Source organism: Canis lupus, chromosome 2, assembly GCF_003254725.2.
Source record: "Canis lupus dingo isolate Sandy chromosome 2, ASM325472v2, whole genome shotgun sequence".
Lineage (NCBI taxonomy): Eukaryota > Metazoa > Chordata > Mammalia > Carnivora > Canidae > Canis > Canis lupus.
Genome location: NC_064244.1, coordinates 51,218,401 through 51,244,877, shown reverse-complemented (window position 1 = coordinate 51,244,877; position 26,477 = coordinate 51,218,401). Strand labels below are relative to the sequence as shown.

The window sequence follows — 26,477 nt, the reverse complement described above, 5'->3', positions numbered from 1 at the left end:
GCCTGAGACACATGGAGAGCATCTGGGAATCTCCCAGAATAAGCATCTGCTGCACGGGGTCTACCGTGGACACCTAAGTTATCTGGCACAACATGGCCCCATAACAAACCGACTCCTTCAAAGAAACCACCACCCACTTCAACACCAGAAGAAAAGCTGGCTTTATATTGTTACCCTATGGGGGATTTAAGCCATTTTTGAGGGTAATTTTGAGCATGTCACTGACACAGTTCCTCGCTCCTAATCTCTGATGTAGACACAACTCTGCTGAGAACACAACCCAGTGTTCAGTGCGTTTTGCCCGCCGTCAGAGGATCCCGCCTGAAACCCCGCTGTGCAGAGTGCGGGCTGGCTCTGGGGCCAACCTGAAGCCAGGAGGGTTTGCTGTATGGCCACGTGGTCAGGAGGGGTCTGAGACAGCTGATGATGCCTCACGTCCTAGACGTGGGGCCGTGGAGGGAGTACAGCAGCACACGAGAGCCATCGCTGCGGCCTAGTAAGGCCGGCCCGGGGTTCAGAACACCAGCGATCCCTTCTCCACGGGGCCTGGGGTGGGAGCAGGCGCCGGCCCACGCGCTCACCTGACAGGGTGGAGCTGCTGATGGTGCTGGCGGGAGTGGTGACCTCGGGCTCCTCCTGAGTGCTCTCTGCAGGAGGCAGGGCTGGCTTTTCTGGCTCCTCAGGGAGGTCTCTGGGGCAGGGAGCCGCTTCATCTTTTTCTGCCTCTGTTGAGATAGCCAGTTTGGGAAGTGGGCCAGAACTGAGTTTATGTCTGTTGCTTTCAGTGTCTGAAGAGTTGGATGTGGATAACTGTTGCCTTAATTAAAAACAAAACAAAGTCATGTATACATACATCCCAGGAAACTGCGTTCAAGGAGACTTTTGGAAGAAAGGGAGTAAAAATGGAACTCAGATAAGCCTAACCAACGCAGGTCTAGCGCAGTGGTTCTTACGGCGCGGTCCCCACACTGGCAGCGGAGGTACGCGACCGCGATGGACTACAAAGGCCCATTCGCGGCCTCCATCCCAGACCTAGTGGATCACACACGCTAGAATCGGCCTAGGACCTGTGTTCTTACAGGGCTTCCAGGAGATTCCGATGCTCACTCGGGCTGAAGAACCACTGCTCTAGCAGCTGCTGCTATGAACCCTGCTTAACGGCATTTCACATACATTTCAGAATATTCCGAACTCCAGCTGAAGGTTTCTGTGGATGGCAACACTGTGCTTTTGGTTTTGTCTCCAGGGTCTTCCTTCTCTTCTCCGGGATTCTGAGTAATTCGGTCTATGCTGCTGAAAACCTGCGAGGCGAAGCGTTGGGTGTTTATTAGTATTTTCTTGAAGGAGTTTGTTAGAAAACCCCCCAAACCTTGGGAGAGAAGCCCTGAGAGCATGACTAAGGTCTCCACTGGGACCGTGTGTGCAGAGGGTACTTTCCAATGCTGCCTATTCGAGTCCTGAGATGAGTGGTCCACGTATCTATTATTTTTTTCTTCTTGGAGTGGGAGCTCTGAATTCATCACCCTCTTGCCTTGTTATGGACTCTGCATCTACAACGTCCACAGATGCTTTGGAGTTTTGGAGTTTCTAGGCCCGGGGATCAATGCACATCTTAGATGACTTTTTAACCATGAAAGTCTATCAGAAAAAGAAAACCACAGAGAAAAAGATCTAATGGCCACCAGGCAGGAGTGGGAAGGAGAAAAGTGAATTGGAATTGAGTGGGAAGAGAGGAATAAATTACCTGTTTCAAGATGTGTGTGTGTGTGGGGGGGGGGGGCAGGGAGGCAGCGCATATTTGGTTCTGAGTCAGAGGTATGTGTTTGGCTCGTAAATCACGTACACATGCAGGCGGCTTCCATGACGGGACTGGCATTTCTGAAGGGGATCAGGGCTCGGGCCGACCTGAGATCTCTGTGGTCCCACAGGGATGACGGAAAGAAAAATTGGGAGCTCAGAGCCCAGTGCAGGAAGCACTCCCAACTGTGCACCGCAGTCACCTGCTGCTCTTGTGGGAGAGGCCCTTAGGTGGCCCAGAGCCTACTGCGGTCAGGGCCAGGGTGGCTGATGGACAGAAGAGACAGTGGGAAGGAAAGAGGGTTCAGGGTCCAGCAGGGATGGGCCAGAGCACAGGCCACAGGCACGGGGCAAAGGCTGTAGCCAGCGTGGCCAAAGCGTCAGCCCCGGCTCAGGACAGGCCAGCGGGCAGCCCCTCCAGGGAGCCCCAAGCTTGCCATGGCCTTCCTTTACGCAGTGAGGGCAGTGCCGGCCCATGTGTGGAGGCTCTCTAGGTAGTATCACGCAGAGAAAGGTACAGAACACCCCACAAAGCCCACATTAGGGAAGAGCTGAACAATCATCACGCGAAATGCCATGGCAACAGGAAATGCACAGCTACTGAAAATAGCAAAAGGGAGGTGAGGGGCCCTCTAGGTTCTTTTCCATTTTCCTAGGGCCCTGCCCTGTCTCAGGACTGTCAGGTTTCTCGGCTTTCTTTCTTTCCTTTCTTCCTTCCTTCTTTCTTTCTCCTTTCCCTTTCCCTTTTCTTCTATCTTATCTTATCTTATCTTATCTTATCTTACCACTATGGGGGGGGGGGGGAAGCATCCTTCTCAGACATTGATTTTATTATCTTCTCCCATTTCCAAAATTCTAGCCTGACTTCCACTGGCCTCTTTCATGTAACTTCCATTTTCTATTATTGGGCACAAGACTTTCTCATTCCACATCAACTCTCTCCGAGGGTCCTAGCTGATGTTAAGGACCCATACGGCTCCTTCGGGTTCTGTGTGATACTTGGAGGAGGGCTGTACACATAGGGACTCAAGCTCAACATTCTCCATTAAAGGATCAGGGAAACAGGGGACTCCCCTACAGCCTGGCAACGAACTAGGCTTGGTCCTGCAGGGTGAGGTCGGCATAGTTAGGACGGTCGTGTTTTCCAAAGATGGCACCATGAGCATAAGCCTCCAAGAAAAAAGATATTCATCTGTAGAGAGTGAAAAAAGTAGGTAGGGGCTCTGGATTGTCAAGATGGTGGGGTCACTTTTCCTAAACTAAAAGGAATTTTACGTACAGGAGACCCCAATCCCCAAAACACTGCAGGTGGTTTTTATGATCTTGTCCAGCTGTTTAGGGATGTCGACTACCTGGCACGAGGGACATTCCCTGGAGAGACCCTTATGCTTCTGTCACATTTCACTTACTTTTGAAAAGCGGTGTGAACAGGAGGAAAACTGCCTTATTTCCACATTAAAGTCTTCATCATTTGTGTCATCTTCTTCCTCCGTCTCCATGTGATGATACTTCTCCGACCGAGCTGCAGAGAAAGGTTTGGCAACGGTTCCCATTACTCAGAATTTCAGCTTTGGGTTTAGATGTATTAATTAGGAGTTTCTATACCAAAGCAGCCTTATGTCTAAGAACTTATAGGCTCAAGCCTGGAAGGTTCTATCACAAGTGGAGATAATTTCCTACAAAGTAAAGGTCAAACAATGTTTCGTGTCAGACGATTCACGTACTATCAAAATAACTTGTGTCGTCCTCGGATTCCAGTTGGGGAATAAATTCTGCCTTCTGTCTCAGCAAACTGTTCCAGTCTAAAGAACGGAAGAATCGATGCTGTTTGACTTCATAGGCACCACCTTGGGGTGGGGAGGGAGAGAAAGGACAGGGGTGAAAATGTTAAACTACCCTCCAAGCAAAGCTTTTAAGAACAACTCCTGCCCCCCGCCCTCATCAAACCTATCAATAGAGAAATAAATGAAAGAATCATAAAAAATCTTACTTTTTCATTCTGCAACCAACACCCCCACACAAAAAACTTTCCCCTCATAATTTATCAGCAGAGGATCTGATTTTGCTAACAGCAGTTGCTATGGCACAGTTCTTCTTTGTTAATTTTTCCATGACTTCCTCCATTTTTCAAAGGTTAATGATGCGGCCACTTAAAATCACATTATACTGAACCTGGGGACGTGGACGCACGTTGGCCCAAAGCAGTCTCACTCATTACAAAACCAAAGAAATTCCAACAAGGCGCAAAAACGTGTTCACAGCAATATTTCCTCTGGAGGCAAGGTTAATAAAGATGAATTTTCCCTAAATAGTATATAATAGTTTCCATTTAATTTTATTGGATTGCTCATTACCATAGGTAGAACTTTGATTCTGTGGATTACTGATTCTTGAGTAAGAACCTGACAAATCTGTTGGGCAGGTGATGGAAATCAGTCACAATTTTTAAGTTTTAGGGCTTCTTTTTTTTGGCCAAGTCAGCATGTCTATGCAATTGAATAAAATGTTTTTAATTCAGTTCATGATTTTAAAGAAGTATTTGGATGGGCAGGTCCCACCAAAATATCACACTATTACCCAGTAAAGAGAAGGTACATATGTTATACCATCCTAGTATGAAAATTAAGCCCCTGCCCTGCCACACACACACAAACACACACACACACAGTGTTAAGGAGGGAGACAAAGAAGAATCTATCCTGAAAAAAAAGCCAGGAAGTGAGGTTTTTCACAAGACTAACACAGGCTCTAATCACCTCTTTGCCAGGAGATGCCCTATAGGTGTGACGTAAATGCCTCTTTCATACAGCTGTCATGCTTCCCACCCTGTCCTTGGTACGGTACAAAAAAATATTATGAGAAATGCAAACTCAAGGAGAGATGGGCCTGGATGTTGGGGTGGGGCCTGCGTGGTTCAGAGATGTGGCTCTGTCCCCATCAGATTGTTCTAGCACAGGGTACAGGTCAGAGCCCCAAACCCAGCCAGGACAAACTAGTGTTTCGAGAACAATGGAAAGAAAAGAGCAAAGTGGGAAAATCACCCAAGAAAGGAAGAAGAGATTCTTCTTTTTTTAAAGATTTATTTATTTGAGAGAGAGAGGGAGAGAGCAAGCACACACACAGGCAGAGGGAGAGGGAGAAGCAGACTCCCCAAGGAGCAGGGAGTCCAATGTGGGGCTTGATTCCAGGACCCCAGGATCATGACCTAAGCTGAAGGCAGATGCTCAACTGACTGAGCCACCCAGTGCCCTGAGATTCTTCTTTACTAAGCATTTGATTAGAATCTTTATCCAGGATCCTCTCCCAGCACTAACCATGTTTACGGCACAAGAGTAAAGTCTGACGTTGACCCTAACAGAGGCAGCACCGATAGGAAGGCTGCCTTGGACAAGAATTGCACTACATGCTAGAGGCATCTAGTCTCCTTTAGTTAAATCACTGAAACTAACCCCACAAAGTAGGCATTACGTCAACTCCATATTTGGATGGGGAGACTAAGGATAAGCAATCAAGCATATTGGACCACGATCACCTATTAATAAAATTTGGAGAGGCTGAGCTGAGGTCTGTTTAAAACCAGCCAGGTCCATCCTCAGGTCATAATGCCAACGCCCCTACACAAAGCTGCCAGACACACTCTTTCCCAGTGTTCTTATCTCAGAGATGCTAAAAGATCTTAAATATCTATCTTACTCCCTCACTGTGCCTCCAACACCGATGTCAAGTGTCAAGCCCCAGTGAGTGGCGTACCACACACTACACTGCAGTGACTCTCACTTCAGCTGCTGCTCATGGGGACACACAGGTGACATCTGATACTCTGAGGTTGCTCAGCTTCACTCAGAGAAGCACCGTTCTCTAGATCCAAGGGCTCACAGGGCACTTCCAGACCGTATCGGAAGTGCCACTCCTTGGAACCCAAGTCCGTGAGAACATTCACTCCATCTTCTGTGGATGACGACAGATGGGTCCTTCCCCACAGAGTCACAGCCTACTGGTGGCCTAGCTCACCTTTCTCACCCTTTGGCCTTTGTGACCCCTTGGGAAGAGGTCCACTCACCACAGGTGAGTCCTTGTTCCTCAAGCACTTCTGCAGACATGGGGAACAAGAGAATGAAAAGGACGCATGGGGAGAGATGACCTCTGGGCTAAACTGTTGGTACAATGTGGATGATGGCATCATGAGCCCGATACAAATGACCAAGCACAGGAACTCATTCAAGTGACAGCGCTCACTGCGAGAATTCACCAGTCAGGGAAGGAAGGGGAACTGGTCATGGCTGCAGCTCCCATGATGCACTATGTTCACGTACTTGGTAGCTCTGTGAACACGTCTGCATTCAATCCTCACAATCATCCTGCGAGGGTATAACATGCCCATTTTCCTAGATTAGGAAACGGTGACCCAGCTCATGAAGAAACCACTCCAGACCTCGCAGCTGGTGCACAGGTGGGAGTCAGTCACATCTGAGCAGCTGTGGGTCCGAGAAACCGGGCTGCCACTCAAGCTTCACAACCTCAAAAGTCGAGTCCAAGTAGGACAAGTTTCCACACTGTAAGTTATGCTTCACACTAATGTTCTCCCTTGAGTTTCTCCCTTTCATGGAAGTTTCTTAAACATCCATTATGTTCTTCACACTCCTTTTCTCAGCCTCTCTACTCTCTCGGGCAAATGTGAATTCGCACATTTTCACGGTGCATTATTTTGCCCGCTAAATATGCATTAAATCCAAAATGCTGTCATTGGAAGCAGCATGGCAGGCCTGTGGGATCTCAGCCTCATTCTCCGAGCCCTACTGGGATCTGTCACGTTGGACCTGCCCCTTTGGCAAGTGCTTTCTGACAACCCTAAGAGCTAGGGCAGGGTCGTTTAAATGTCTCTTTTGACTGTCTGCTAGGGGACTTGCGTCTCAAATTGTCAAACCCTGAAAAGAATGCAAGTGACAGGGGAAAAAATGCAGAGAGGTAACTCACAGCATATAATACATATATCAACATGGCCATGCTGACCATCATCATAGTCCTGTTTGGCTGAAATCAAGCCCAATCAAGATTCCAAGTCTTCTTACAGGAAGGAAACAGACAAAACTCTGGGAAAACTCTCCAAAATGACCCAAGAATGGCAAAGAGAAGCAGGCTCTTGGGAAGGGATGTGCCAATTCTATTGTTATCTTTGGTCACACCTCAGGACAACACTTCTCCGGGAAAGTTGAGTAGGACACAGAAATTGAGATTTGTGCTATTGCAGGACAATCTGAAAATGCCACTGTTTCTCTGAATTTGGCTCAAGTGGGTAAAGTCACTTCTCAAAACTCAGCCCCATCCAGAGCCCTGGCACCAATTCTTTGATAGCTACTTGTATCTCTGGAGCCAGAAAGCAAATGTGACTGCAGGTTCCAGAGGGCAGGGGGTAAAGACTTTGCTAGTCACTTCAGACAATAGGAATACCAAATAGGGTGGGAAGAAACATCAAGTATTCTGTTCAAAGAGTTTGGGCAGCTCAAAGGTAGGGGCACCATCACCATTTCTGTCTCCCGGACGTCCACAGGGTCAAGTCTGAGATTACGCAGGTGGGATGATAAAATGACAGTACCAGAGGCAGCAGTGTCATACCGAGTCCTAAAAGCCAGAGTGGATGACCTTTTATTTTCATGAAAATCCTGTGAGGTGGTAGTTCTCTAAGCTCCATTTAACGGGTGAGAAAACGAGGCACAGAAAGGCACGTATACTGCCCACTGTCACACAGCAGAAATTTAAACTCAGACCATTGGACTGGAGTTTGTGCCCTTCATTTCCATTTATATTGCCTCTCTTAGTCGAAGGCCCACTTATCTACTGCAAAAGGCAGAGAGGCCCACGGTACCCCCATAAAAGGCTCAACTCAAAAAAGTGTTTCCAAGTGAGCCCAGAGTTTCAATCTTCTTTGATTCGCTTAATGCAGTCAATGAGATTTTTCTGTACAAAGCCAAAGAGTAAATACTTTAGGCTTTGTGGGCCATGCAGTTTGATGACTCGACTCTGCCTCTGACCCATGAAGGCAACTACAGACAATGCATATGAATGGCACTGCCGTGTTTGAGTAAAACTTTATTTACAGGAGAAGAATGTGGCCAATGGGTTTCAATGCATCATCATAAACTCTAGTAGCACAGCACACTTAAGCAAGAACGGAGCCCCCCAACTGGGGGACACTGTGGGCAAACATGAAAGAGTAACCCGTATTTGGAGCTGTTGCAAATTATTTTTGTCTTGGCAAAACTGAGGGAGAGAATGATTTGTTCAGTATTTTCTGATATTTCTATCACAATGAGGTAGAATGAAACAGCTCAGAGTAAATGACCCATCAAGTCAACAATTTTCACTGGTGAAAATCGTGGATACTACCTGCAGTGTGTGTGTGTGTGTGTGTGTGTGTGTGTGTATTGTGTTTATATTTAATAGTTCCATATAGATAAATTCACACGCTGGGCCTGGCTGGGACTCTATATTGGGATTTCTGTCCATTCGGGATACAAGGAAGAGAAGGAAAAGGAGGAGCAGAAACAAACACTATAAGTAGAACAGTCGGAGGAAAAAAATAATCAGCAAGAGACAAATCTTATCTCCTTAATCTTGAACGCCAATGGTTTTAATCCTCTTTCTTGGGCAATAGTGCTGAGCACCATGATGAGACAGCATAGTTCAACTCCAGACACTCATTTCTAGTAATTAATTAGTTCAAGTGCTGATAATCCATTTCAAAGCCTATAGATAGCAACGGGCTAGGTTAAATCTTTCTGGGAGTACACAGTTTTAAAAAATCCAAACAAGGGATCCCTGGGTGGCGCAGCGGTTTGGCGCCTGCCTTTGGCCCGGGGCACGATCCTGGAGACCCGGGATCGAATCCCACGTCGGGCTCCCTGCATGGAGCCGGCTTCTCCCTCTGCCTATGTCTCTGCCTCTCTCTCTCTCTGTGTGACTATCATGAATAAATAAATAAAATCTTTAAAAAAAAAATCCAAACAAAAAAAGCTCCACATGTCACTAACTTCTGTAAGATGCATGCTTTTCAGGATAGAAGAGCTACGTGGTGCCCTTGGAGGTTTCCTTCCAGACAAATTTTATTTATTGAAACAAGGAAAGAAAAACTTTTGCTTCACAAAAAAATAATACTGGACATACTGCTCCGAATCAGAAAAAAAATCCAAAATATCATTGTTATGATGTGTTGTAGTCACGTCCTACATCAACCAACAGATATTTGTTACACAAAAAATAGAAAACACAAACAAAAACCTCTGAATGCTCCACAAAGGCATTATTTTTGTTGCATATTTAGCAAAATTAAGACACGTGCTCTAACCTGTTCCCAGTCTCTCCAGTGGATTCTGTCTAAGAAGCAAGGTAATCAGATCCTGGGCATCGGGTGGTGGTGCCTCATCCTTTTCTGGCCAGTTGATCTCATCTAGAAAAGAGACACGTAGTTTACAACTTTATTGCTCAAATGACAGTCCAGGTTCCAATAGCCAGGACGTCGCCTGGGAGTTTGTTAGAGAAACAGAATTTTTAGGCTCCATCCCAGACTGAATCAGAATCTGCATTTTAACAGGATTGCCAGTTGATTCCTGGGCCCAGTCAAGTTTGAGAAGCATTGCTTCATGAGACATGAACCAGCAGCATTGCTTTCAGCAAGGCAGGGAGAAAATATTTCAATAAGCAGTATCTTCTGTTTGCTTTTTTGATTCTTTGTATTTTTTTTTTCTTTTTGGCAGACTTAAAACAAATTGATCCTTCTAGTTATCATGATGACTTAATGTGGTGGACACTCTTAACACCTGTGTTATAGATGGTCGCCCTTCCAGGGAATCAAGAGAGTAAGATTTTTCTCTCCTACTTTCCTCAAATGAGAATTTGGCCCCAGCCTTAGAGTTCTTCAGCTTCGAGAAATGCAAATTAATTTTGCAAAAATAACTACCTCTAGAGACAAACGGAAGGCCAAAATGCTAAGCTTGAAAACAAAAAAATCCAAAGTAATCATAGTAATAATGGAAGTATTTAAAATCTGTCATAAATATTAGAATATGTTCCACATTCCACTGGAGTTTGCCTGAAGATAAGGTGTGTGTGCTTGTGTGTATGGAAATGCAATAAAAACGTGAGTTATTTCTGTGTGTGCCTGCTTCCAGCTTCCTCTGCTGCAGTTTAAATCTGATTTGGAAAATAAAACATGAATATGCATCTGAGCCGTAAGGCATCGAGAACAAAGCCAGCATTTGCTGCTTGTGTTAATTAAACAGTTGATTCTTCTTGCCATTCAGGCCTTGGTATATCAGAAAACAGCCTAGTTATAAATCCATAAACAGCTCAGATATTGTAGAAAAAGGGTCATACACTGCAGGCAACTCACAAATCTACTGTTAAAGTTTACAAATAGGCCTGGCTTGCAAATTTAATGATAGAGAATAATGCTATGATTAAGGGACTCCCCTGTCAACATGAACCCTCCCTCTCTTGCCACCGTTCTACCCTGTAGCCCAATCCAGAAGGTGTCAGAGTGGGTGATGGGGGGTGTCTATGATGGCTGATAAACTTTGGGGTGGAGAGACCTTTTTGATCTATGCTTCCAGGAAATTTATCAAAACAGCAGGTAGGGTAGTAATAGAGCCTATGTAATGATCATTTAGTTTTGCCACAAGCCGCATAACAATAGTGAGGGTCAGCATGCAGGTGAAGATCTAAAGGTTATTGAATTTTAAATGAAAGATGAACAGCTGTTACAGAAATAACATTACACCATAACAAACACCAATGAAATCATTAACAATCTGTGGATTAAATTTGCTTCCTTCCCGTTCTCATTATTTGTTATTTGGTAGACATTTGTTTTAGGGTTTATTACATTTTTGTTAATTTCTTCATTGTACCATTAGCCATTTCCCCCCGTTTATGTAAATGTTACCCACATTAACCTTTTCTTCCTTGGTGCAACCTTCCTATTATGGAAAGGAAGGCTGGACGGCAATGACATGATTTGCAAATCCCACGTGAATTTCTTTTGCAGAAAAGCACACCATAAAAACTGGTTACACTGCCAGTCCATTTCCAAATTCCATGTTGCCGACACTTCCTCAGATCAATTTTCAGCACAAATTGATCTCCTGAGATTTGTGAAAGTCAGTTATGCGCTATGATGAGTGAGTTCTTTTAATTTGTTGGCTAAACCGTTTGATAAAGGTTAACATTTTAGTAGCTAAAACGGCAAAGCTCCACAGAATTGCATGAAATAGCAGTTTCCCAATAGTCGCTCGAAGATAACTCCTGATGATATTTACCACTGATGACTTGTCCAAATAGCTCTTCTGGAGTATCCCCGAAGAATGGCACGCATCCAACCAGAAATTCATAGAGGATAATCCCCATGGCCCACCAGTCCACTGGCTTCCCGTAGCCCTGCCTCAGAATCACTTCTGGTGCAATGTATTCAGGTGTGCCGCAGACCTAAAAGATAATTGCGGTATTAGAATGATTGGGATATTAGACATGAATTAAAATGAGCAAGATGGGTGAATGGCAATTATTTTGCCCAGAGCGCACCTGCACGGACAAAGAACGGAGGAAGGGCAGTTACAAATCAGTAAGGAGATATTTAAATATCACGAAAGGGAAGTTTAAGCTCCTCTAATGTTACGGTATGTGGAATGAGTGATTTCAAATTGAGGGTTTGACCCTACTTGGTATTTTTACGTATCTCATGGTATTAAAAACATTTTTAACCCTGAAAGTCTATATGATGACGCATTTTTAATCTGTCACCACCACGGATGGTTTTAGCACTGATAGGCCCAAAATATATCCACATCCTGGCTACTTCATAAAAGCATGACAGTTAAGATGTGTTTACCTTAAGTAACTTTACAATGAACAGATTGTGGGCACATGGTAATGAGGCATGCTTAAAGGGAAATGGGCCATGGCTCGGATTTTAGCACCCGTGATTGTACAATGCATCATGAGTTTCATGAGTACTCTACTGAGACTCCTGAATTCCTTACAAAAACAGTTTTCCATTTGTCTCTCTCACATTCTCACTTGTGTGCAATTACATCGTTCGTCTTGCTAATAGACCATAATGCTGGGGGAGGAATGTGGAGGAACGGACAGTTCAAAGAGGCCCAGGGAGAAAAATGGAAGCAATTTGCACTTTATTAAACGTAAGGCTCATACAGACATCTAAACGTCCAGGCCTAATGCGGAGCTGGCCTGCACAAGTAGATTCTGATTGTCACTCGCAGTATCGTACTTTGTATCTTTCTTTAGAACTGAGCAGCGGCCAAGCTTACCTGTTTGTCCAGGAACTCGCGGGCATCCTTCTCGATGTGACCCTCATAAAGATTGGTAGTCATGCTCATTAGTCCCACCTTGGATAATCCAAAATCTGTCAGCTTTATGTGCCCCATGGAGGTGACCAACAAACTATGAAGCAGAAGGACACACATTATAACACTTGTTTTGAAATTCTTCTCTTAAGCTTTCTCCTTCCCCTGTCAATTTGTATTGAGAGTGGTTAGTAGAGAGGAATCAAGCTTTTTTATTTACTGATTTTTAGTGAGAGGGAGGGGCAGAGAGACAGGAGAGAGGATCTTTAGCAGGCTCCACACCCCACCATGGAGCCCAACATGGAGCCCAATGTGGGGCTTGAGACCTCATGACCCTGAGACCATGACCTGGGCCGAAATCAAGAGTCAGAGGCTTAACTGACTGAGCCATCCAGGTGCCCTGAGGTATCAATCTTAATATGAAACCCAGCCTGGGAAGAGACAAAGTTACAGGAACATATTACATACATGTATCTGGGTCATGAGTATAATTCACAAGGAGGGCCAGACAGCAGGCTTAAGCTGATCTTTGTAGGGGTAGCCACATACAGTATCACTTTCAGGTTTAAAGTCTTAGAAAAATTCAAGTATGGGACTCTGATATCTTTCTATTTTCAGAATAATAAAATAGAAAAGGGTTACCAATAATCCCACTGCATACATAAGAAACTAAGACAAGCAATCCATCTGTGATTTAAGTGAGACATAAGATAAAGCACTTGGACAGAAAAGGGTACTGTTGTTTAAGATTTCAACTTATGGCTCAAATTTAAATTTCTACTCATTAAGCACAAAATGTAAATTTCTTATGTAATGCAAAGAATTCACATTCGACACTTTTGCAAATTTAAATTTTTAAAAGTTTCATTGTAAGTGGAAAAATCAAAACTTTAATTAATTAAAAAATTAAAGGAACAGAGGACATGAGAAAAGAGGAAAAAATAGCTATTGGAAGGAAATATTCCAAAATTGTAATAGTTGTCTTTGGTAATGTTGTCAACCAATTTTTTCATACATTTTTCTGTACTTCAAAATTTTCTGGAATGAGCATGAGTTAATTTTATCATAAAATTTTAAGCACGCTTAGAATCTTTACATATTAACGTGCAATATTTTTGGATGTGTCTGAAATTAGTGGAGAAAGCATAAAACATTTAATAAATGCTGTAAAGATGAATAACTTATTCATTTGAGGGGAAAAGAGTCTCTCTATATCTCAAATTAGACAGTAAAATGAACCTCACATAGATTGAAAATTAAATAGTGAGAGAGAATATAATATCAAGTGTATCATCTTAGAGTAGGGAAGGGCTATCCCAGTATAATACCAAAGGCAGAAACTATCCAGAAAACAACTAGTACCATTCTATGAAGCTACTCAAAAATAAACATAATAACAACTTAAAAAAACTTAACTGACCCTGGCTTCATAATGGTCTTTCTTTCATTCCTTATAAGCTATTATTTCGTTCCTTATAAGCACCAGAGCCTTTAAAGTACTATGTAAAAACTGTCACCGTGTATTGCCAAAGTAACTTCTTTGGGTACACAATGGGAGAATTTCAAAATGTGCAAAGCACCATTAATAAAACATTTTTAGACACATAAGACAATTTTGTGTATTGTGTGGAAAAAAAAAAAGAAACCTCTCCTCATGTACATACTTGTCTGGTTTCAGATCCCTGTGTACAATCCCATAATTATGTAGGTACTCCAAGGCCAAGACTGTCTCCGCAAAGTACATCCTAGCCATATCGACAGGGAGAGGCCCCATGTTCTTCATCAGCGTTGCACAGTCACCTCCTATAAAATCCAAGCACAAGATTCAGCAGGTGCAGTCGTGGCCGGGACAGGAGACGACCATCCGTTCAGATTACACCCCATCAGAGCAGAACGGCCTCTACCCACACACACAGCATCTTAAATTCCTAAGTGGACACTGAGTAATCACATTTCTTAATTAAGATGTGGTGTGAAGGAAAGAGATTATTATTTTTTTAAGGCAGGAATATTCCTAAGGGAGCAGATCTGGCTTCAAAGTGGAACTGAAATTTGAAGAACAAAATACACCAGTATAAAGCATGGGTTCTGGGGCAGGCTCCCTGAGTTCAAATCCTACCTGGGGAGACCTTAGGCAACCCAGTCCCGGCTCTTTCCTCTAATACCAGGATAGTAAGACTGTTATCCCGTTGCAGACTATTGTGAGGATTAAATGAGGTAATCTATGTAAAGAATTTAGAATACTGCCAACACTTAAACCACATGATAAATGTTAGTTACTGTAACCACAACCAAGGTTAATAAAGCCAAGTGCCAGCATGGGGAGGCGGGGAAATAAAAACAAAATCAACGGGTGGAATTCAGGGCAAGCTGTACTTTTGCCTTGTATCCATTAGTGAAATATTTAGAAGTCTGCTCTGCTTTTTGGGTTTCAGTTCACTTGTCTGCAAGATGAAAAGGTTGAACTAAATGATATTTAATGGTTTCTTTGAGTCTTATAGTTTTGGGATTCTGCTCCAACAATTTTGAGAGCTTACATTAGATGCTTTGGAGACTGCTTTGGCCCTTCCTAATATATTCCTTTTATTAATTTTGTTTATATCAGTAAGTCAGGGCCAAACGTGTAGAAACTGAATGTAAAACTGATGGAAATAAGAACATTTAAAAGGTAAGCCTTAAGTGTCAAAAAAAAAAAAAAAAAGGAAATTTTCTTGACTTATATCTCCTTTTCCCTTAACACATTTTTAATTTCATACCATTGGCCAAAAAGGATATGTTTTTTAATTCATCCTTTAGGATCAGTTGCAATGAAAGATTTTATGCCGTATGATAAAAGTAAGTAAGAAAAAAATCCCATCACCTATATTCTAACTTTAACAAACAATTGAGAGGAGGTGGTTAGGATTAAAAGCTATTAAAAAAGAAAAACAACCTTTTTTTCCAAATAGCACTAATTTTCCCTTTGTTATAGCAGAGCAGCCACTTTACAAGCAATTATCAGAACATAATGACTGGGAATACAGCCATTTCACTGCCTGGCTTCGCCCTGAGGTGGATACGAACATCACGTAGGACAACGGAGAAAGCCTCAGCCGCACAAAGGAGCACGCAGTTTCTGGGTGCAGGTGTCATGCTCTCTGTGTCAGACACTGATTTACCTTCCACGTACTCCATGACCATGCATAAGTGGCGCCTTGTCTCAAACGAGCAATACATGCTGACCACAAAGGGGTTCTCTGCAAACGTCAGGATATCCCGTTCCACGAAGGCCTGCTGGATCTGGTTTCGGAGGATGAGGTTCTGTTTATTGATCTTCTTCATGGCAAACCTCTGCCGGGATTCCTTATGTCGAACAAAGTAGACTGCCCTGAAAAGAAGCACAAGAGTTGGGGTTCGTGGAAGTGAGGATGGTTCTGGGTACAGTAAACCATGTGATCGTCAAAAATCTTTTTTTTTTTTTTTACATTCCCATGACAGCTTGAATTCAGCTCACGCACGCTATCCCAGCAGCTACAAACAACCCAGTCCAGGTTAAAATGTTATGGCCACATTTATTTATTTCTTAATCTTTTGGTAAAGGTCACTGGTCATACATAAGGCATCAAATTCATCTTCAGTGTAGGACACAAATGGACAGTCTCCAGAGTGAGCTATTTTCCAATGGCCAGCTAATGGTTTTAGCTTTTCCACAGACAAAACAGAATTCAATATATAAGTCAGAACAGGAAAAGAATTAACAAAAGTACATGCATACTGTGAACTATATCCTTTCTAGCACTAGATACATGTTAGGCATTTTTTCTAGAGTGACTAAAGCAATCATTTTCTATAGGATACACTTGGGATCTGCACAAAGGGCCAAAGCTTCTTAGGGTTAGGTGGCTTCCAACTTGAGGGTAATTTATTCCCCATGAAATTCCAGATAAATGCGAAGGATGTAATAGGTCATATGAGGCTGTCCTGCAATGAAGAGTAGCATATTTCCTCACTACACACCTTGCCATGATTTACACCTATAGCTGTTTCAACAGAAAATGCATTTCCCAACATAAAAGGGGGCCAATAATACACTGTATTTCTATTCCATCCAATCTATGGCCAAGGCGACAGCCAACTTTACTGTAAAATGAGGAGGGTGCACCAAATTTCTGCTGCAAGACTCACTCCTATGCTCTAGAGAACCATTTCTGGCTGGGTAAAGGCAATGGTCTCCCTGAAGCCTGATGTGGAAGAAACAAGTCAAGAGAAGGGGGAGGCTTAAAACCTCACCTGGAAATGGTAAGTGAAGAGGAAAATGTCTTGGATTGGCTCATTTTCTCTTAGGTTACTCCTCACTTGTCATTATTGGAGGAGAACAGATTTGAACTCTCAGGTCAGGAAGTGCTCAGATAAATAATAATTTACCCAAACAGCAATCATCCACAGTAAAGTACATCGAATGTCTGTCTCCTAAAACAAGGGGTTTCTGATCTGAGATGCATATGCCACTGTTTATTTTCATTGCTCCTGACAAATGAATGCAAGGCGGACTAGGACACCCTAAATCCCTGCTGAACAACATATCAGAATAATCCAATCCCATAAATCTTAAGTATATTCAGTCTCAGTTTAATTGGTATTCACATGTTCCGCTCAAGTGTTCAACTACTAGGAATTCATTTTTCTTTCAAGTCTGTGTATGTGTGTCTTCTCATTGTATCCATACTTTTCCTTCCCTTGTAGAATCACATTTTTGGGGTTCTCTCTTGAAACCTGACTTTTTGTTTGGCTTGTTTTACTCTTTATTTCTTCTCTCATTATTTCTTTGGTCTCCTCTTTCTTCCTTTGCTATCCAGAAAAAAAATCTCTTTCATCCACACTTCATATGACCAACTCAAGGAAGAATCTAGGACTGTTATCCCCACTGTACAAGCACTGCCAAGGGAGCTGCTGGCCAGCTGGGCGGCCAACACTTTCCAGGCGGGCTAGCAGCCTTCTGTGGGATGCCGGACGCTGGGCTCTCACCAGCTGGGTTTATCTCTACACCTGTTTTTCTGGCGAGGCTTGATATCGGGATTAACTAATTTAAACAAATATTTAAACCGATGAAACAGGAGTGTTGAAAGGGAAAAGCTTTGTGGCTTATAAAAAACAAATGGAATACTTTGGAAAGTATTGATAAATACGTTAAATGTGAGTTACTAAATAAAATTCCTACTGATTTAGTATGGGTGACAAGGTTTTCCAAAGTGGAAAAAATATTACATATCTAGATTCCTACATTCAGATTGCTTCAAGTTCTTGCTTCACCTTTAAAGCAGTGAAAAGTGGTAAATAAAATCGATGTATTAGAAGTATGGTTTATATAGGCTGTCTTAGAAAGGCCTTACATAAGAATACTAGTAACCTTATATATATTTAATATTCTTAATATAAATATATTATATAAATTTATATATATAAAATATATACATTTAATATTTCTCTCTTTAAGGGGGAGGTTTGCAAGGGGCAGTGTGGGGTCAGGGGTGGAAGGAGGGAGGGAGGGAGGGAGAGAGAGAGAATATCCCAAGCAGCCACCACACCCAGCACAAAGCCCAATGTGCGGTTGGATCTCATGACCCATGAACTCGTGACCTGAACCAAAATCAAGAGTCAGATGCTTAACTGACTGAGCCACCCAGGCACCCCTAAATTCATAGATATTTATTTATTTATTTTTAAAGATTTTATTTATTTATTCATGAAAGACACACACAGAGAGAGAGAGAGAGAGAGAGAGAGAGAAAGGCAGAGACACAGGCAGAGGCTCCCTGCATGGAGCCTGACGTGGGACTCGATCCCAGGTCTCCAGGATCACACCCTGGGCTGAAGGCGGCACTAAACCTCTTGAGCTACCAGGGCTGCCCAATTCATAGATATTTAAACTGAGATAGTTAGATTAAATTCAGTATGCATCTGAATTTAAAAGTATGTTTAAGGATGCGTCTTTTTTTTTTTTTTTTTTTTAATGATTTCTGACTCTGATCAACTTCTTAACTAACCAACCAGCTACCCCTTTCTGGGTCAGATGAAAGGCTTTTACAGTATTTTTCTTTTTCCAAATATTGATTGGATAAAATCAAGATCTCCCCCCCCTCCCAAAACCTTGAGCTTCTCCTAATCAGCTGTTGGAAGGCAGACAGACACAAAGGAACCAAAGAAAATAACCTGGCTTCCTCAGAAACAGAAGACAAACACTGGTGAACAAATACTGGTATGAAGAAGAGTTTGTGACACAGGAATTTACCTTCTAAAGTGAAATTCAGAATCTGAAATGTTGAAAAAAAAAAAAAACAGTATCTTTCTGCAAGCCCCCACCTATTATAAAGAATCAAGTGGGATACAGCTTATGCTCTATGTCTTCTTTGAGTATCTCCCACTGAGTCACTGTCACGCTGAGCATCCTCAGACCTGATACCAGGAGCTTCACTTGTAGACTGTTAATCAACTCTCAGCATTTGGATTTTCAATCAACTATCAGTGTTTCTTACAGAAGCAACCACTCAGCAGGCCCAATTTGACCAGCATCCAGACCAGGTTTCCCAGCAGCACCGTGCAAACGAAGGACTCCCCTTTTCTACTCTCAGATTTGCCATTCGTCAAACCTCATCTGACTTTGTGCTTTGTGCCTTGCTATGCTGTGCTTAAAATCATCAGTTGATCCCCAGGGAAATTTACCTAAACCAACCGAAATTAATCCTACAGGTAGCTTGAGACATCACTGCCGCAGGACACGCATATCTTGATCAAGTTGCAAAAGTCAACTAGACTTCTTAATTAGAATCCGCCGTAGCTAGTTATCTGTTGGTTTTATGTTCTTGTTTTTACATTTTTTTTTTTACGGCTTTAGGAATATTATTCTTAATGCTGACATCTGCTTGTTTAGCAGTGATTGTCCTCTCACACGTACACGTCTCCTCCTCGCCTGGAAGCTGATGTTCCAAATCTACTTAGGGCAGCAGAGAGAGGGAGAAGGAGGCTGAAACAGAGACAAACAGCAGCCAGCAGACGGACAGGAGTCTAACACTGCTAAGCACAGCTGCACACCGTGCATGGTTATAAAACTGGGCTGGAGGGACTCAGCCCCTCATTTCTCTGTTTTCCAGCCTCAGAGGCTGCTTTCTTTGAAACAGCTGCTTCTGCCTCTCTCCCTACGCTGACCTGCCGTCAAACAGGAAGGCCCAAGGCTGGTTGGTGATGCACAGCAAGGGGCACCTGCCCTCTCTGGGTCAGGCTTTAACTTCGCCTTCTGCACAAGGTGGGGGGAGGGGAATCGGAGGCTGATGGCACCCAGAGCATAAGGAACCCGTCCTACCGGGGGCGTGAATGTCTCCTGCACATAGATTCTGCACGACTCTGAAAGCCCAGCAGGTGAGTCCGCGTGGGCTCGTCTACAGGTGGGAACGCGAATGCATACGTCCGAGGAAAGGCCATGGGGGCGGCGGGGGGGGGGCATCAACCGCACGCATGGGTGCCCACGTGCAGGGCCACCTGCGGGGAGTAAAGGAGAAGGGCGTGCAGCCAAGCTGGAAACTAAAGCCAAGTAGGACAGAAATGGTGCGCCTTTCAAATGTAGTTTTTTTTTTTTAAATTTAAGTCAATTTCAGTCACTCTGAAAACCCTGAACACTGTGATTTACAAGTCTGGGCGGGGCCAGGGGAGGACGCTCTGAGGCGGCCGAGGATCATCGGAGAAGCAAGGAGCGGGCTCGCCCGGGCACCTGCCGCCCCCACCCGCGGGCCCCTCCCACATCCAGGCCAACGCAGCAGCCCGCGGGAGCCAGCAGACGCCGGCACAAGGCAAGGCCTTCCCTGGGGCGCTAAGCTGGCGGGGATGGGGTCTGCCCTCCCCTAAGTGGGGAGGAGACCGAGGGAACCAGTGTGGCAGGCACAGCGGCCTCCTCACGTGCTCCGTGGCCTGGGGGCCGGGGAGGGACGGGCCTGGAGAGCCTGGTGTTCAGTCCCCCCGAAGCCGCGGCCAGCGTCGGGACTGGGGGGCCGCTGGGCAGGCAGCTCCACTCCACCTTGAATTAAAAATAATTAAAATGAAGAGGAAATCTGTCAGAAATGTAATGAGAGATTAAATCTGAGAAGAGCAAAAGGGAGAAAGAAGTTTTGGCTGATGGGTAGGAGCCCCCGCAGGCAGCTCGTCAGCCCATTAATGACTTGGCCTGCATCCTGGGTGTTCACTGATTCACAGCTTGTTTAACTTCTTGTATATTCGCAACCAGTCCCCGAAGTGTGATATACCTCATCTACTAGACAGTGGTTTAATTGCACTACAAATGAGTTTACTCAACCAATTAGAGCTCCAAATACTGCTAAGATACATGCCCAAATTTTATAAAAGCAGCGCTTCGCAGAAAATCTTATTCTAGAATTCCACTGCCAATGAAAGCCATCAGCACTCAAACCCAGAGACCCATTAAATCAAAGTTCAGTTTTTTTCCCTGACGAAGGAAGAAATCCTCAGATGATCTCGAAAATGAACTAACACCGCGTAATCAATGAAACTCGCAAGCCACCGTATGCTTAAACAATTTTTGGGGGGGAAGAAGTTTCCATGAGGTCCTTGAACAAAACAAAATATTATAACAATAAAACATCACAAAACATTTACAAGCCGCATCGAGAAATACACCATTTGACATAATCCTGAAAATAAATCAGTGAAGCACAGAAAGGACTCACAAATATTGAAGTTCTTGACTAAGTTAATGGTGTGGAAAATATTAGAGGTAAAAAAAAAATCGTAAGGAGAAACATCCCTTGTGGCATAACAAAAATCGCCTTATCTCATCTGCTCATACGTGTGATAAATGGCAATAAACGTCTATGGGATTGTTTATTGCTCTCCATATACAGATAGAAGTGAGATTAATACTTAATTAAACCAGAGCTCCTGGGCTGTCTAAAATGGATTGGGACACAGTATGTATATTAACTACCCTTCCTGTTTCTTAGAACTCGGAAGGACCTCGTCACCACTGACCCTTCTTAGCCATGAGAAGAAAACCTCATGTCTCTAAAATTGAAGAAAAGGGCACCCCTAACGTGACCAGATCAGAACACAGATTTCAACTGAAAACAAACAAACAATAAAGCCCTGGTACAATATAAAGATTGAAAGAAACGTACTGTGTGAAGTTTCCAAGCAGTCTTCTAATTTAAGCACTTCTCTTGCAAGAATGATCGTCAGACAGAAAGTACTGGCTAATTTTTTTTTTCTGGCTAATTCTTAAGTATTAATGCTATATATGAGTTTATATGTGTTCAGAGATACAGATTTTACAGAACCAGATATGGAGACGTGTGTGCGTATATGCGCCCAAGAGTCAGAGATCTCTGCGTCCACAAGGGCCCAATAAAGGAGGCAGAATCAGGCATGGATAAAAATCTTCCTTTTCTTTGTAAAGTCTCCTTCCCCATACCTCTAAAATAACTCCAGGTCACTTGATATGTTTTCTTGATGGAGTATCTAAATGAAAAACGATTTTGGCTACACATTATACCCAACAGTGAAGGAGCAGTGATCTGAAACCTCAAGTCTCTAATGACATCTATTTGGCCTAAGATAAATGTGCAGAATATATTACTCAGGTGTGTTAAAATACAATAGAGAGTTTTCTTGAATTACTCACCCATAGGCTCCATTGCTAATCAATTTAATAGTTTCAAAATCACTTTCCCGAGGTTTCCTTTGAAGTTTCAGGGAAGCAGTAGAGCTCTTGGAAACAAAATACGCAAGTTAGAAAATAGTTGAGAACTCAAGAAAATGATTTTAATGGCAACACAAACAACATCTGCATTCTCTGCTCTGCTGTCGAATCTGTTGGAAGTGCAGTATTGGAGCCAAAGGACGCTGGCACACAGCTTTGAAGATCAATTTTGCAGAGCAGCACGGATGGACTGTCTCTCCTGTCAGTGCCCTGGTCTCGTTTAAGTGAACCCTCATTTCCGGGAGATGAAGGCACAAGGCTTTTGAAAATTGCCAATTTTGGGGAGCTGGGGTGGCTCGGTCGGTTAAGTGTCTGCCTTCTGCTCAGGTCATGATCCCAGTGTCCTGGGATCAAGCCCAGCATCGGGCTCCCTGCGCAGAGGGGAGCCTGCTTCGCCTTCTCCCACTCCCTCTGCCCCTCCTCTGTGCTCGTGTGCTCTCTCACTCTCAAATAAATAAATAAAATCTTTAAAAAACAAAAAGAAATTTCCAATTTAATTTACCTCTGTACACTACTCGGGTTATCCTCATCCTAGCCCTTTCAGGTTTTGAGATAGAAGTCCAAAATGTCAAACCTTAACTCTGGCTTCAGTCAGTCAAAACAGAAAGAATGGGCTGCGTGGCTCAACCTGGGCTGACGGATGGCGTAGTTTCTCTGTCCCTGACCAGAGAATGTCTGTGTCCTCCCCGTGGCCACCCTTCTTCTTTGGAAAAGGTAGTCTGTGGCAAGGGGCACCCAAACAGACAGTGCGTGTCTCTCTTGACTTTGATCTTACCATGGTTTAGATATCTACTTTCAAAAAGATAGCTTTTTAACAAGTTGAGCTCAAAGGACAATAATAAGTAAAATAGGTTTGTTTGTTTTTTTGGGGGGAAATAATATCATAGTCTGCGAATCTTAGCATTGAGAGAGTGAGCACTGACAGCCTCTTTCCCCCCTGCAGAACCCAGAGAGCCCTTCCTATAATTGTGGAAGAAACCCCATGAGACTGTCGTGTGTGTCACACTCCCCCACTGGATGCTGTCAACCGCTGACATGCTGTCTCATTTATTTTTGGAAGTCCTGGGTGCCCAGCTGCCCACGTTCCTCTCTGCTCATGTTCTCTCACTACCCTGCGTGACTTCAGTGTGCAAGCAGGTAATTCACCCAACACTCTGGCATCTGGACCAAACAATTCTTTCTCTCCTCCATTTCCCCCTTGGTCTCTGGCCACAGGCCCTGGGTCTAGTCATCACTGCTAATGCTCCATCACAGAAAACATAATTCAAGACTGGGGTCACTCACTGGTTCCTGTCATCCACTCTGATAGGTCCCCACAGCTTTGGGTGCAAAGATCCTACTCAAGGCCTACCTGTCTCATTAACTCTTGCCCACCCAGGTGACCTCATTCATGCCCACGGATGACTCCTACGTCCTTCAGAATGCCACTGAAAACCCTCTGAGTGCCAGCAGATCCCACATCATGTACACAGATGCTAGCGTGATGGCTCTTCTCAAATATCTCCAAAAAACTTCAGTCTAAACTCATTCGAAATTATAATAATAATGAATAAACAAAACAGCTATCATTATTTAGCATTTAGTAGTGTTGCTGATCTAACCATTTTACATAAATCATCTCATTTAATATTTTACCATCTTTTATATAATTTTGCAGAGGAGGAAACCAAGGCACAGAGTGATTTCCCACAGCTAGCAAGAGATGCAGCCAGCTTCTGAATGAGGGCAGTCTCACTCCAGAGCCTGGGTCCTCAGCCCCCCAGCCTACCCAGCTACTTCTCTTTCCTGACCACCCCCAACTCACTCCAGCCTGCTTTCCTTTCCGGTGTTCACAGTTAGGGACGATGGCACCAGCATCGCCCATTACCCTCACCTGTGCCACTTGCACAGCCTCCTGCATGGGTTCCCCATGGTCACTCCTGCCTTCCCCTCTCACTTCATCTGCTTTCTACTGCCATCCTAAGTTTGTTTTTAAGCGGTAATGCTGACAGGGTTGGGCTCCTGTCCACCTGCCTCCAACCCCTACACACAAACATTTCCCTCCAAGTTCAACAGCTTCCCACCATTCTTAGAAAGAAAAGATCTGACAAAGATGAACAATCAGGACCTCTATGTCTGGTTTTTGCTCCAGCTCTCCAGTCTCTATGGTCTCCTTGCCCTTACCCTCACATGCACTCTGCTCCCTTGTGGCATAGTCTTTGCCCACAATATTCCCTGGGCCTGGAATGTTCCCTCTGCCCCCTTCTCATCCTAGTAACTTCTCACACCACTCCCAGGTCATTTACTCAGGAGATCTTTCTGGACTAGCAGCAAGGCTAAGGTCACTCTCTGTTATGTGTTAGTAGCACACGGCCCTTTTTCTTCATAGATCTTATTCAAGCTTATCGTTTTTATTTTTTGTGCATGATTTCTTTTTATCAATCTCTTTCTCTTTGAGAAGAGAGGCTAAAACTGTATGCTTACTGCCTTGCACATCGGAGCACAATACATGTTTATGGAAGAAATAAAGTAATTAACACACTCTAAATCTCTCCAGATGCTGATAAACAGAAAAACCAACACTGTATTTCATCAAGAAAGATACTTACACTCACGGATTCATCTGTTTCTGGTGTTTCTGCTGTCCCACTATCATAGTTTCCCAACTGAGCCATTTCTAAATGAAGAAACACAACCAACGTTTAAGAAAAACAGGACAATTTCAAGTAGACAAGAAGTAACTTCTCATTATTAAAAAAAAAAATTACTCTATACTCATTGCCTTGGGAAAATCTTAAATAAAAAATGGCAAGACCCAACAACAGACATTCTTGAAATGGTTCAGTCTATGCCTTTCCCTGGAACCCCATTTCTCATGAACCCTAGACACAGGTACTTGAGAGCAGAGCCTCTGCTTCAGACAGGAGGACTGATTGGCCAATGCAATCACCACCACTTAAGTTTGGGGGTGGGGAGGTGTGTGTATCAATGAGTGTGCTTATGAGTGAGTTCTTAAGAGAGGCAAGTCTTCTCAGGCTCTGGCAGTCATCAAAGATTCACTGACTGCAGCTCAGAGATGATTCTCAACTTGGTGGCTAAGCATTCCTCCTTCCGTTACTTTATAGCCACTGAGCAAAATCCCCTGCCTAGTATATGAAAATTTTGCAATTTGTCACAAAGGAAGTAGTGGTTGTTGAGAGGGACTTGCCAGTGCAAAAGACTTGGCATACCACCACGATTGACACTTAACTAGGGACCTTTCACCCCCAAGCTCTCCCTCTGTAAGATAGGAACAATGTATTCATCTCTGAGAGTTTCTTGTAATCATCATATAGGATATTCATGTAAAAGCCCTTAGCATTTGACTAACAAAAATTAAGTGTTCACTGAATATTGATGGTTATTTATGATTTTAGTTACATCCTGTAGAGTAATTAATCCTGGGCTGGATGCCACATGCCTGACATCAGCTTAAGTACTATCCTGGTGGTCTAGTTAAAGGAGACAAAAGCAAAAAAAAAAAAAAAAAAAAAAAGAAAAAGGCATTTAATTGCTCAATCCACAATGGAATCCATCTTGGAGTCTACATAAGTAAATGAAGAAATCGAATTCATTTTATTGTTCATTTTAATTTTTACACATAAAAAAAGATGCTTAATTAAAAAAAGAACATGAAAGAATTCTCTCTAAAGCTCTGACAGGTAGTTATCTCTGAGTGGTAAGATCACAGGTACTTTGCATTTTCTGATTTTTTCAAAACTGAATGTGTATACTAAGTTATATATATAATAACAACGCATAAATTATAGTTTTTAGTTACCTATTTTTGTATGCATCTAAAAGTAGTCCTTAGACTCTCATTTTACATATTCACATTCTTATAAATATAATCATTCATTTTGGGAGAGATTACACATAAAAGATATGAAACAAAACAACACTGGAGTGTTGTCTTTAGGTAAAAACTAACAAATGCCAGAATCTAAAATAACTGAAGACTGACACTAACGTTCCTATTTTACCAATAGGGGATATTCAAGAATAAAAATGAGCTTAGTACAAACTACCTGCTTTCTTGGTGTCATTCAAATGATGTCAACATCCTGTATGATGAGCACTTTAGGTCGGTGCACTGGGAGGTGAGCTAAAACGTAGTTGGTTGCCGGCACTCTCAAGGACAGGACTAACTTTAATATTATTCAAATAAAACAGCAATAGCAGCTAACATTTATTAAGCATTACTGCATCTTGGGGAGAGAGAGGAACTCACAGAATCCTAAAAACATCTGTCTACGGTTAGGTACCATTTCCCTGGTTTTATATAAAGTACACTGAGCACAAAGAGGCTCAAGTGTCAGCCTGCATGGTCAAGGTCATAGCCTGCAGGGCTGGTGCCCAAGAGCAGACCTGGGCATTTCCACTCTACACCCTCACCCCCAACGTTCAAAGGTTAGGCTGTAGTTCTGTTAGTGTAGATGTGGCCAAGAAGGGGGAAACAAATGTAGATCAGAGAGTTTATAATAAAGGCATGTTCCGTGATGACAAATAGATGAAAAACCATCCTCAGATCTGAATCAAGGAAATGAAGTGTCAAGAGTTAAAAACAC

General features: G+C 43.3%; 1 protein-coding gene and 1 long non-coding RNA gene across 15 annotated transcripts in view; one reads left to right on the top strand and one right to left on the bottom strand.

The window, feature by feature from the left end:
* The window catches only part of MAST4 (microtubule associated serine/threonine kinase family member 4), a 544,916-nt gene that overhangs the window by 24,377 nt on the left and 494,062 nt on the right, over positions 1–26,477 (bottom strand). For all 13 annotated transcript variants that reach the window (XM_049103363.1, XM_049103372.1, XM_049103368.1 and 10 more), the window contains 11 exons: positions 24,480–24,547; positions 21,814–21,899; positions 15,311–15,519; positions 13,817–13,955; positions 12,117–12,249; positions 11,109–11,274; positions 9,140–9,241; positions 3,522–3,644; positions 3,207–3,319; positions 1,174–1,301; positions 582–817 (listed from right to left, as the gene is read on the bottom strand). In XM_049103363.1, coding sequence (XP_048959320.1) covers positions 582–817; positions 1,174–1,301; positions 3,207–3,319; positions 3,522–3,644; positions 9,140–9,241; positions 11,109–11,274; positions 12,117–12,249; positions 13,817–13,955; positions 15,311–15,519; positions 21,814–21,899; positions 24,480–24,547 — 1,503 coding nt within the window. The remainder of the gene's footprint in view (positions 1–581; positions 818–1,173; positions 1,302–3,206; positions 3,320–3,521; positions 3,645–9,139; positions 9,242–11,108; positions 11,275–12,116; positions 12,250–13,816; positions 13,956–15,310; positions 15,520–21,813; positions 21,900–24,479; positions 24,548–26,477) is intronic.
* Positions 14,432–24,486, top strand: LOC125753923 (uncharacterized). 2 transcript variants are annotated; one of them, XR_007406817.1, is made up of 3 exons: positions 14,432–14,820; positions 15,127–16,430; positions 22,835–24,486. It is a non-coding gene; the product is annotated as an uncharacterized LOC125753923 (long non-coding RNA). The 2 variants fall into 2 exon arrangements; XR_007406816.1 differs by having other exon boundaries at positions 15,124–16,430.